A 13137-nucleotide genomic window follows, 5' to 3' on the forward strand; every position below is an offset into this window, starting at 1 on the left:
AAAAAATAATACTCCCAAAATTATTTAGGGCCTAAATATATCATTTAATAAAAATAATTAGTCCAAAATTAATAATTTACGGAGAATAATTTTTAATCCAATAAATACAAAAATTATGTCAAAAATTACGAATAATCCAAATATGCAAAAATATTGAATATTCGATAGTCCCACAATTCTATAAAAATAAAAATACGATTTTTGTGGGCTTTTACGTCCCGGTAGGGGCCCAGAAAAGTCATTTTTCACGAAACAAAACATTTTCTAAATTAACTGGATATTCGGAAAATCACTATGATATACGCCATATGATGCAGAATAAAGCCACTTGCTCTATATGAAATAACGGCTATTAACATGAAATTTGGAAAGTAGAATTTTTTTAATATAAATCTATTTAACACTTAATAAAATACCCAAAAATATCCCGAATCACACAGAACACATATAGCAGGTAACATATACTCAGATCAATGGTAATTTATGATAACATAAAATCACATGATACTCATTTAATATATCACAAAATAATGGTAAATGTTACAATATGAGTTCATTTATATATTAAAATAAGCATCTTAATGGTAAAAAATTATTCTTTAAAATAAGTATATTAATGATAAAAATCTATTATATAAAAGTAACTTAAATAAATAAAACTTGTTTTATTGAATCACTAGCCTACTGATATACATGCACATGTACTTAATTCAACTAAAGCGGTTTAAAAAAAATTAAAAACCTGTTATCAAAATATTGTAATATATATTATAATATATAAAATAAATATTTAATAATGAAAATATTATGTGAACACCAAAATGAACGGTAGGCTGGTAGGCTGGTATAAATAATGTATCTGTTTTCAGTAGGAATTCGCATATGAGATATGAGTCACTAATTAAAAAAATGGGCAATCCTGAGCACTTACCCATCTAGATATAATTTTTAGATATTTCTCATCATATACTCCTTCCAATTTTTTAAATTGTCACGTATTCATGTTTTGAATTTTGATATTCAAATTGATGGAGATTTAGGTATATTATACAATTAAAAATATTTTATAAAATTATATAATTGAAAATTTTTACACAATTTATTTTGTTATGTAATTTGAGAATATAACCAATTTATTTTATTAGATAATTTTCAGTTTTTTAAGATACTAAATAATAAATTTTAATTGTTAATTAAAATTAATTAATTTGATCACAAAAAAGTCAAAAAAGACTATCGGGATGAAAGGAGTAAGGTAATTGTATTAATTGACTTTTTAATCTCGAGTGTGGAATCCGTCTTATTTTAGCCTTTGTTGTTCATTTGTGCGAGTAGGTGTCAGGTTTTGGTTCTGTATTCGCATTTAGGGTAGTTTCTTTTCTTTCTTTTATAAATATGTTGATATTTTTTATTATTAGTCGATCCGACCAATCTTGCAAATCGGAAAACAATTTATTTAATTAATAAAAAATGTGGAGCCTATATAAAGTGATGGTGAAAAAATAAGAAAGAAATATTAAACGTGATAACATTTCTTTGATTTGTTTTGAGAGAAAAACGTGACAAAGTTTTAGAAAATTAAATTTTCATAAGCCAGTCAAGAAAGAACAATAAATTATATTATGTATGAATGTACAGCCATGCGTAGTGTGATAATAAGATCTAAATATAAAAATGTATGTGTATACAGCATTTGTGTGGCACCAGGTTTAAGGGCTACAGAAGTGATCAGTGATCAAGTTGTGGTAGCATATATAGGTAATCCAAAAAAGGAGGAGGAGAAAGATGTCAACTCAGAATAGGGATTATGTGGAACCAGAGCCAGTGGCGATGTTGGAGATGGGAGAGCTACTGACATGGTCATATTACAGAGCAGTAATTGCAGAGTTTGTAGCCACCCTTCTGTTCCTTTATATAATCGTCGCCATAATCATAGGCCACAAGAAGCAAGACGAACCCTGTGATGGCGTTGGCCTTCTTGGTATTTCATGGGGTGTTGGTGGCATGATCTTCGTCCTGGTTTACTGCACTGCTGGCATATCTGGTAACTACTCTCATATATTTAATGGTGCATAATTAGTCTCCTCTTTTTTCTTCAAAATTGGGGATGAGTAGCTAGGTAGACATTACTCTTAAATTACCCCGGGCCGGACTTGGGTTATATGACCTGCAAAGATAAGATGAGAGATGGCCTAGCTAATTTAGTTACTTTGAGGTGCTTATTTAATTTACTGAATGGTGTCATTCAAACATTTTTAACCATGATATAATATGTTTTTCCAGAATGATATGTTTTTATTTTTTCTTTCTGGAGTCGTCCCCAATTTTTATCTCATTCCAATTTACACAACTGAAAACAGGATGATATAATAGCTAGGCAGCTCACATGCACTGTTTATGAGCAACTTAATTTATCTATTAGAGTATTTGTGTTCATTAATTGTTGGAATAAATGTACAGGCGGTCACATTAATCCGGCGGTGACATTTGGGCTATTCTTGGCAAGGAAGGTCACATTGGTGCGAGCTTTGGGCTACATGGTGGCACAGTGTTTGGGAGCAATTTGTGGAGTGGGGTTCGCTAAGGCTTTTATGAAGCATGATTATAACAGGAACGGGGGCGGAACCAATTCTATTGCAGATGGCTACTCAAAAGGAACTGCTTTGGGCGCTGAAATCATCGGCACTTTTGTTCTTGTATATACCGTCTTCTCTGCTACCGATCCCAAAAGAAACGCACGAGATTCGCACATTCCTGTAAGTTTTTTTTATCTTTGATTCCAAACCCTCCACATTCTGATTATCGGTCGCTTGTGATCTGTCATACAATTGTTACTCGGCTAGTGATCTGTCCTAATGTGTCATGCCCCGTGTGTTGCCACACGCCACATACACTTCATGTTGGTTGGACTTTGGAGAACCTAAAAAATAACATACCTTATTTAAAAACATATTCTGACTATTAGTACCTTTCATTGTTCATCCTCGTTACATGGACTATCGTTAGCATGAGGCCTTTTCAATGGCCTACTCGTGTTTAGATCTATGTAAAGATAGACCTTTAAATTTTAAGAACTTGCACATAAATTTTAAGTTAGCTTTACCAGAAAACACGTATACATATTGAAGATTCAATTTTATCAATCCATAGTACACAAATAAAATATATCACGCGAAAATCTCACGTTTGTATTATTAATTCAAACAATTATCAATAATACAGTCAATACATAACACCTCAATGGTATTTTAAACTGATACTTGAGTCAATCAATGCTCAAGCATCTCTCGCTCGATACCTAAGACGACAACATCTTTTAAACATACATATCAAAGATAATATGACTATGTATATATAGCCATCCAAAACATAGCCAACAATACTAATCCGATTACAATAATAATTGTCAACCCATACAATTGTTACCCAATCTGATTATGACAATTATTGCCAACCTATACAATTATTATACATTCCCGTTATGATAATATTTTTTATCACCAAGCCCATATTACCACCCAATACAATTTCACAACCAAATTAACGGTCACCTTCAAGGCAGCGACTTCCTTTCTCCGATTCCTCCCCTCAAACAAGAATCCCTTCATCTCGTTCTTCTAAATTTTGAGAATCTCTAAAACCCGTATAGTGAACTCCAAACAACCGTTTTTCATCATAACGACATATCCATCTACAAAATCACGTGTATCAACCACGAGTGCCTCGTTTCACCAATGAGTTACTCAATCCTTACTTTCACAATCCTTTGGCCCTTAAAAAAGAACAACAACATCATCCAAAAAATTTCACCTGGTTGATCAACTACCAAACCATTGAAACTATTGTAATGATCCCTTCCATTTTCTATCAGTAGTCTGAACGAATCGATCCACAGTGCAAGCCAACCGCCAAACCGCACGTAACTTTGCCTCTTCCCGCGTTAGTAGGCTTCTTATCATCAAACCAACATTGCACTCTACCATACCAATTGAATCTCGAACGATCCTCCAACACAATTTATCACGAACCCGAACCTTGGCTCTGATATCATTTGTTAGGAAGAAACACACACACATATTCAAAATTTAATTCTACCAATACAGAGTGTACACACAACATATATCCCCGAAAAACCCACATTCAAACTTTTATTATTAATCGAAATAATTATCAATAATGTAGTCACTACATAAGACTTCAATGGTGTCCCAAACTGATACTTGAGCGAACCAATTCTCAAGTATCTCCTAAACAACACCAAAGATGACTACATCTTTTAAGCATATCTATCAAACATAATATGACTATGTATATATAGTCATCCAAAACTTAGCTAACAAAATATACCTAATCCGATTCCTATAATAAATGTCAATGCATACACTTATTATCCAATCCGATTAGGACAATTAGTGTCTACCTATACAATTATTATTATCTATTCCCATTATGATAATAATTGTATAACACCAAGATCATATTACCTATTGGGGTTAAACCCAACACTTATGAATTCTGAGACCATGAAACCTTCTTATTATTTTTAGCACAGATACATATTAAAAATTTTCAAATTTAATGACCAAAAAATAATAATGTTAACTATGTTAAAGGGGTAAGGAATAAACTAATAAGACATCATATTGGACCAAAAATGGGAAAACAGATAAAAAAATTCTAGCCGGGGCCTTAGGCTGATTTTTGACAAGTTTATGGCTTAAAAAACTAGTTGCATAAGAAATTATTGTGTAATGTGTCTTGCGATTTACATTAATATGTCCTCTATTGTTAATATTTCAAATACAAAATTGTCATGGATAGAAAAAGTGACGCCCTATTTTTAGTTAAATATTGCTATCATTGTATTTTTAAATCGTCTAATTATCGTTCTTCTGTTTAATTTTGACTAATAGACGTTAGTCATTGCTGACATGCCAATTAAAAAAGGAATATTAAAAATGAGTTGGATGTTCAGTAGTAGTTACGTGACATTTAACATCACATGATTTTTGAGCTAGTGTAAGATAATTATTTCACAAACATGCTTACATGTATATTTACATAGTTGAATTGTGATTATGTTATAACCTACATATTAGGCGTAAGAATTGAGAAAGTTTGATGACTTTCTAAAATTGAAATCTACTGCAAGTAACAACACAAGTAATTTAAGGACATTTCAAAATCACCAATTTCTATAATATTGGTATAAACATCTGATATGGACCCATTTACAAGATAGAAACAGAAGTAGAATTTATCACTAAAACATGATAAATAACCATGTTAAATGTCAGATACATACGTAATGGTGGTCGAAATAGCTTTTAACTGAACCAATTTGATCAAAAGCTGAAAATCCCTAATTTTACAAACCTAATTTTACACTATATTTTCACTTGTGTGTTTTATTAATGTATATATACAATGATTTTACTTCAAATTTGATAACATGTGAAAAAATGATGTTTTTATTAAGCGTATTTTACTCAACCTCAAATTAAAATCTCTTTACAATTTTTACATTTCCATGTCATATACAACTAAAATCTGTTAGTCAAAATTAAACGAAAAAAATTACAATCAGAGATTTTGAATACTTTGAAACAACAAGGATCGTAATGTTTACTCGTATTAAATATGAAGTTTAACAAAAAACAACATTAGTTTAACAATGAAAGAATTTATTTTCCTGAATTATAATTCCTAAAACCAATGCAGTTGTATTCACTCCAACTTTCTTCTATCTTTTTCTTGTAAACTAAATTTCAATCAATTTTTTTAGTTGTGATTATAATAATTAGCAAAAGGATGTGATTTTCTATATAATTGATCAAAAAAATAGGAAAACTGCTCAAAACTTATTCATGATATATTTTTTTAGGGATCGATTATAGATGAAATTATTTAGTACAAATCATTAATAACGAAAGGTAAATTTGTGGCATGTTTGTCTTTTATAAAAATAGAAAGTTTATGTGGGTTTGTAACAGGTGTTGGCTCCATTACCAATTGGGTTTGCTGTGTTTCTGGTGCACTTAGCAACCATTCCCATTACTGGGACCGGCATTAACCCTGCTAGAAGTTTTGGGGCTGCTGTGATCTATGGTCATGATAAAATATGGGATGATCAGGTATATCTTTTATTATTTTTATTATTTATTTAAAATATAAATTTCATGTTTGTTGTGTGAATGTAATGATGTTATGCATGACAAGGTTGTTTATTGGTTAATAAATTTAATTTGCAGTGGATATTCTGGCTTGGACCATTTGTGGGAGCACTAGCTGCAGTTGTGTATCACGAATACATTTTGAGAGCCGGAGCACTCAAAGCACTGGGATCATTTCGTAGCAATCGTAACACCTAATGTTTTTTTTATCTATTTAATTACTTTTCTTTTCATATATTTATATTCATCAACTCGTCTGTGTTTGCTTTTCTCTTTCTCTTTCTTGTACTTAATCGGTGAGCTTTTCTCCGTTACAGTATACCCAAATATTTGGAAGTAATATTTAGATACGTTTGTATGCTTGATATAGTAAAACTTTTATATCAATCTATCGATAGATCTAATTCCTACTTCTATGTATCAAAAAGGGCTAACATCAAATTGAGCCAAACAAAGGGTGTGAAATTATAATTTTACCCCTATATATTAAAAAATTGAAAAAATGCCACAAATATATGATTTTCTAAATTGAATATGAATTCAAGTTCAAGTCATAACCATTCTAATACAAAAACAATTTATTTATATATATTTTTTTATCGAATGAACCACGTGTTCTGCATGCATTACGCCATAAGCGGCTTGATCAAATGCCTCTTTGATATAACAATAGGCCACAAATATATGGCTATTGTAAAGCTAAGGGTCATTATACCTGCAGGCATGATATCAGGCCCCCTAAAATAACATTTTGGTTATCTATTGTGTTAGGTCACACACACACTGTAGAGGGGGTGAATACAGTGTATAGTACACTCAAATCGAACTTTAAGAACTTAAGTAACAGAAAACAAACTTTATTGAAACAATAAACTCTGTTACAGTATGGAACTGTTACCTCTCAGTGATGAATAAATATCACGAGAGCTGCTAGGGTTACAATGAATAATCTTCTTTAATAATGATAACACTTATAGTGTAAACCCTATGTCTGTGTTTATATACTACACAGTTACAAGATAATCGCTAATTGATATGGAATATAATTCTGCTTCCTAAAATATATCAATCAAATATCTTTTCTTCCAAGTATTCCATTCTTCACAGAATTCCTTCTTCATTCATATCTCTTCTTATGTTTATCTTGATCTTATTTCCTTTAATCAGCTACTGTCCTTATCTGATTATCCTTCAACACTTAAGTTCTGATATCTATAGTCTGATGATTATCTCCTGATAACATACGTACTGATATCCTTAAGTCCTGACTTCCAGTATAAGTACTGATTTATCCTGTTCAGTAAGATCTGAAAGCTAAACATAAAACATATTAGCCATGACATTATCAAATATATCTAACAATCTCCCCCAACTTGTAAATTAACATAATATACAAGTTTAACAGATATTTGATGATGTCAAAAACATTAAGTACAAATGCATGAGAATTAGACTAGATAACTACGACTTACAGTCCTTAAAGTTTTTACCAAATTCAACTTCTGATAACAACTTCAGTCTGTATAAATATCAGAATTTAAGCAGTTATAGATCTTCGACTTGGCTTCTTCATTTTCTGATCTCTCTGATGTCAGGAGTTGTTCTGAGATAGTTCTTCAACAAACATTTCTCAGCATATCTTAGTTCATCAATCATTCTCCTTTTAACATCTTTAAGCTCTGCAGTATCTTCACCAGTTTGAAAGATTGCAGCTCTGAGATCATTGATCTTTGCTTTTCTCAACTCCTGATCTAGTCTTATAACATAAGCTTTGTCAGACTCTAGATTGAATTCAAGTCCCTTAATACCAAGATACGTTCTGATCTGTGCAGTATTAGGCTTCATATCAACAATATCACCATTGTGATCTCTGTACTTTGGAACATATATGCTTTCAGACTTAACAGAATAAAGCCTTTTCTGTCTCTGAATCTGTTCTTTTAAGTAGTTTGCAGTAGTCCCTGTTATTCTGTCATCCACTTGAAGTAAGAAAATTACATGCTCCAATTCTTCAAAATACTTCAATGGAATGGCATTTTGTCTTATATGATAAACCCTACCATATGTCATGAAATACAACATAATATATTCTTTCAAGTAGGTATGGTAAACCATCTGTACAGATTCCAGTTGATTCAATCTCTCAGGAGTTGCTCCAATACCTGGTTCACTCAAGGAAGTTGGATCATTGGTAGTGTTGTGTACTCTTCTTTCATCAGCACTTCCCAATCCAGTTTTATCTCTAGCTTCCTTTCCAGTAACTACTCTTGCTTCAAAACCACTTGCAGTAGTCTTCAAAGATTGAGTCTGTTTTGCTTTAGTGAATCCTGGTAGGAGTGTCTTTGATCTATTTTCTGATATCAAGTTAACTTGAGCTCTGTCAGAGTTTACTTGCTTCTTTTGAATATCAGAACTTACAATTTCTTGACTCTGAACAACTTGAGCCATGTCAGAGGTTGTTTTAAGAACTTTTCTTGAAGTCAGAGCAAGATCATCCTTTTTATCAGTAATTTCTTCTTCCTCAGGAGGTACATAAGCCTTGATAGGTTCACCAACCTTTTCTTTACCCTTGGATCTTGGATCTATCTGTGGTTGTGATCTAGCCAACGTTGCTTCAGTATGTGTCCTTTCTTTGATCACAATGCCTTTGAGTTTTGGAAGTGACTTTTTACCAGAAGCTTCAGATTTAGATGTGACTTTCTCTGATTTAAGTCTGGCTTCTTCTTCCTTTAAACTTTCCAAGTCCATTCCTGGATTTACTTGAAGAAATAACTGTCTTGACATTTCCTCATCAAGATCTAGAAGTTTATCAGAACTTATCCTTTTACCAGCAGCAGAACTTATTCTTTTCCCAGTATCAGAACTTGTTTTGTGACTAGCTTGTCTTGATGTAAACCTTCTACCTTGACTATGACCGCTACCCATTCCAGAGTATCCTTGATCATCATTTCCATCATCCTTTCCTTGCAGTGTCTTGTTAGGTTTGCATTTGGACTTAATTACCTTCTCCCTCTTTTTGGCATCAGCAGGTAGTAAAAGAGAGATAAGTAATTCCACTGAGGATTGGATTTCAGTAAGTTGAGATTGCTGAGAAGCTTGATTTGTCAGAATGTCATCAATCTGAGCTTGTTGTTTCTCTTGAGTTTTCTCAATATAAGCAATCCTGTCAATGGTAGGTTGAAAGAACTTTTTCTTATCAATTTTCCAAACTTGTTCTTGTTTGATAAAGTTCTCCTGAATCTTGTGTAGCTCTGCATGAGTAGTTGAATGAAGACCTTGTAGATGTTTAGTACTCAATGCAGTGACTCTAAGCTGGGTTTTAAAATCATCAGAATTTAACATTTCATCAGCTTTAGTCAGGTGCTCAGCAAGATGTAATGCATTTGGAACACATGAAACTGAGTTCCATTCCTTAGTCCACTCCTGACCTGCAGGAGTTTCACTCCAAGGTACTGGTGCATCCCTGATAACAAACTCCTTTACCAGTTCAGACTTAGGAAGAGTCGGTTGAGGAGTATATCCTGAAGGACCTGCTTCATCAGCATCTACAGTTGGAGCAACTTCACCAGTATCTCCAGCATTTGCAGCATCAGAACTTAAAGAATCAGTATCTTCTGATAAGACAACAGTGTGAGTAGCAATGGAGGCTTCAGCATCCTCTAATTGCTGATCTAATACTAAGTTCTGATCAACAGCCATATCCTGATGCTCACCTAAAGTCTGATCATCAGCATCTTGATGCAGAGAAGGTGTTGTTGATAACTCTGGAGTTTGAACAGCATCAGTAACAGGTGTTGTGGAAGGATTATTTGCTGTTGGAGCTTCTAAAAGAAATACTTCAGACACAACCAAGTGTTGAACCTCAATATCAGCACTTGTGCCTGGATCAACAAGAGACACAGATGGTGAGTTAGCCTTGTCAGATACAGCTTCCTGAGATGGAGTTAATGGAGAAGAAGTGACTGGAGCAAATTCCTTGTCTTGTGAGATCAGAGATTCCTGATCCCCTTCCTTAGCTGCTTCCTCTTCATCATCTGAAACTGGCCTTTGTGCCCTCTGTTTCTTGTACTTCCTTGTTGATGTGGATTCCTTGGGAGTTTCAGGAACTATCATTCGTCTAAGCCTCTTGAGAAGCCTAGAACCCCCAATTTCAGAATCCTTCTGAGAAACCTCTTTCTCAGCTTCAGAAACAACAGGTTCTCGAGAAGAAACCTGTTCCTCAAAATCAGATTCATCTCTCAATACAATTCTCCTTCTCTTTTGAGATGTTTGAGGAATAGTTTTTGTCCTCTTTGGCTTGGAGGATGAGGGTTTAACAGTCTGTGAAGTAGAGAGATAGGATTTGAGATAATTCCTGAGGGTAGGTTGAGTAGAATGAGTGGTAGGTGCTGAGGATGATGGTTTTTGGGTGTTTGTGGTTGGTTAGAAATCAAAGTAAACAGATCTATAAGTATCAGGATCAACATTTACTAGGATCTGTTTTACAGACTGAGGAATCTGTAATGGTCTAACCACTTTTTTCTTTGTATCGGCATTTACCAGATCATTAAAGTATCGTTTTGCAACTCGAAAAGGTGGGGTTGAGGAACTGACTAGTTGAGGTTCATCAGTATAAAAAGTATATAGAAGTTGACAGAATCTAGCAAAAATAGACAATATTGCTATTCTCTGTCATCCTATCCCCAATAAAACCAATTATTCCAGTTGCAAAATCAAAATGAGTTTGATGAATAATAGCATACCCTATGTGCTGACTCAGAATTGGGATAGCATCAAAATTCGAACATTTGTTCCCAAAAGCTTTGGTGATGCAGTCAAAGAAGAAACTCCATTCTCTTCTGATATTAGCCCTTTTTAACTGCCCAAGCTTTGCCAAACTCTTTTCATATCCCAAATCAGCCATTAACTCCTGAAGTGCTGATTCCTCTGGAGTTGAAAAAGTACAATTTTCTGGGAGATGTAGAGCTTTGCGTATTGTACCAGGAGTGACTACATAAGATGAATCACCCACTTCAAAAACAATACTGGGAGTGCCATGTTTACCACCATCATCAAAGTGCCTAGTCCGCCAAAATGTCAGAACTTGTTGACTCGAAAAGACTTCAGGTTGTGTTAATGTGTACCCAATCTCACTGTGTGCAAGAAGATCTTGCACAAAATACAATTCAAATGGAGCTTCAGCATGATCAAGAATTGCAGCATAGTTGTTTGGAACAAACTTAGCTCCATCAATGATTAAATCCTTTGGTGCCATGTGAAAAAAAATAAGATTCAAGTATGCCTGTTAGGTGTTTGAGATAATATCTGTATGAAAAACCAACGTGAGAAAGAAGAGAAGGAGAGTAAAAGTAAGGAGAGAGATAAAGTATAAAGAAAATAAAAGATTAAAGAAATCTTCTCTCTGTTGTACTTATACTCTGAACAAAAATGTTACCGTTGGACACCTGTCAGACATGCAGTAATAACGGACAGTTACTGGGCTCGAGAAAACAGGAATCATTACTTACCCAGTTGCCTAGTTTCAAGGAAAAACCGTTCCATTTATCAAGAGAAACAGTTTTAATTCAAAATTTAAACCGTTAGCACTGATTGAATTATTTTTCACTGCATCATTGAAATTCTAAAAATACATCACATGAAAATGACCAAGATAAATTAGATATGTAAGTGCTGAAAATGAATCAGAACTTAATATAAAACAAAAGTTATATGGTCATCAGAATATCAATCAGGATTTATCAACACAAGATAAAATAACTCAGAGACAAACTCTTGAAGTAAAAATAATTTTCATTAATATATCAAGACAATACATTTATGAAATGGAAATTACATCAATACTTATACAAGAATTTCCCTAAGCTTCTAATCCTAACATCAACAGCCTTAGTCCTAGCTAAGAAGCCTAACAAAGCTGATGATGAAGAAAAATAGGAAGAAGACAAGATTAAATCATTTCTTCTTCTTCTTCCTACTCTCGACAAACAGAATGGCGAGTCGGATGATTCGCTCTTGCTGGCGGAGAGCTTCCAGCCTTTTCTCCTCCAATCGCTCTAGATGGCGATGGTAGTCTATATAGAAGAACAGGAGGCGTGTCAGTACCTCCTGTGGGACAGAGTCCCATATCTCCTCAGGAATGGCTGTGACATGCCATTCCTGCTGCCACTCAGCACAACTTAGCTCCATATTGAAGGTTTGGTAGTTCAAAAACATGTTGTATCTGACCATTGTGTTTTTGTAAGAAAAAGGAGGATAAGTGTGTGAGAAGAATGTGATGGAAAGACTGATGTGAAGTGGTTGCTTATATAGACAAGAGAATGCCAGGAGACGCAAAGAAATTGAATGTTGACAGGTAGAATTAATTCTACCTCATCTCCCTAGACTTTGAAAAAGAATAACAGTCATTGGAAAGAGGAATCATGGTTTAAACCGCACAAGACACAAGAAACAGTGGATTGTTCAAGGATGAATACCATTAATCCTAATCATAGTGACTATTAATCTTCCACTTCAACATATTCTAGTACGAACTGAGACTGTTATCAAATTTTATTCACAGATAAGCCAAGTAAAAGATTAGACTGAGAAATCAGAACTTAGACCTATACCAGAACTTAACAGTCATCAGAACATAATTTCTTAACTCGAAAAAGGAATGCCCATCTTAGTAAATCCTCATACAAGTTCTGAGTTAAAGACGTCAGAACTTAATCATCAGATCGTGTAACTAGAACTTGTCCTCAGAAATTGTGCAATAATGACACAATGACTGTTTATCTAAAATAACATAGACCACCACAGAAATTTTCATCATTCAGATGGAGTGATTAGTGTGTGCATTAAGCTAAATAACAGACAAAGAGTAAAGTCTGATTCACTTCAGTACATCTTAAAAATAAGGCATAACTAAAATTTTGCTAAAGAGCTGTCATTGTCCTGAAACCTACTGATGAATGAGTTTATG

The 13137-nt window shown here is 33.7% G+C and overlaps 1 protein-coding gene across 1 annotated transcript; it reads left to right on the forward strand.

Moving 5' to 3' along the window:
- The first annotated feature begins 1645 nt into the window (after positions 1–1645).
- Positions 1646–6562, forward strand: LOC141720524 (aquaporin PIP2-7-like). The gene is made up of 4 exons (XM_074522973.1): positions 1646–2044; positions 2461–2756; positions 5994–6134; positions 6252–6562. The coding sequence occupies exons 1-4, from the start codon at positions 1786–1788 to the stop codon at positions 6369–6371; spliced, it is 816 nt and encodes a 271-aa protein (XP_074379074.1). The 5' UTR covers positions 1646–1785; the 3' UTR covers positions 6372–6562.
- Positions 6563–13137: the final 6575 nt, after the last annotated feature.

Source organism: Apium graveolens, chromosome 4 (assembly GCF_009905375.1).
Source record: "Apium graveolens cultivar Ventura chromosome 4, ASM990537v1, whole genome shotgun sequence".
NCBI lineage: Eukaryota > Viridiplantae > Streptophyta > Magnoliopsida > Apiales > Apiaceae > Apium > Apium graveolens.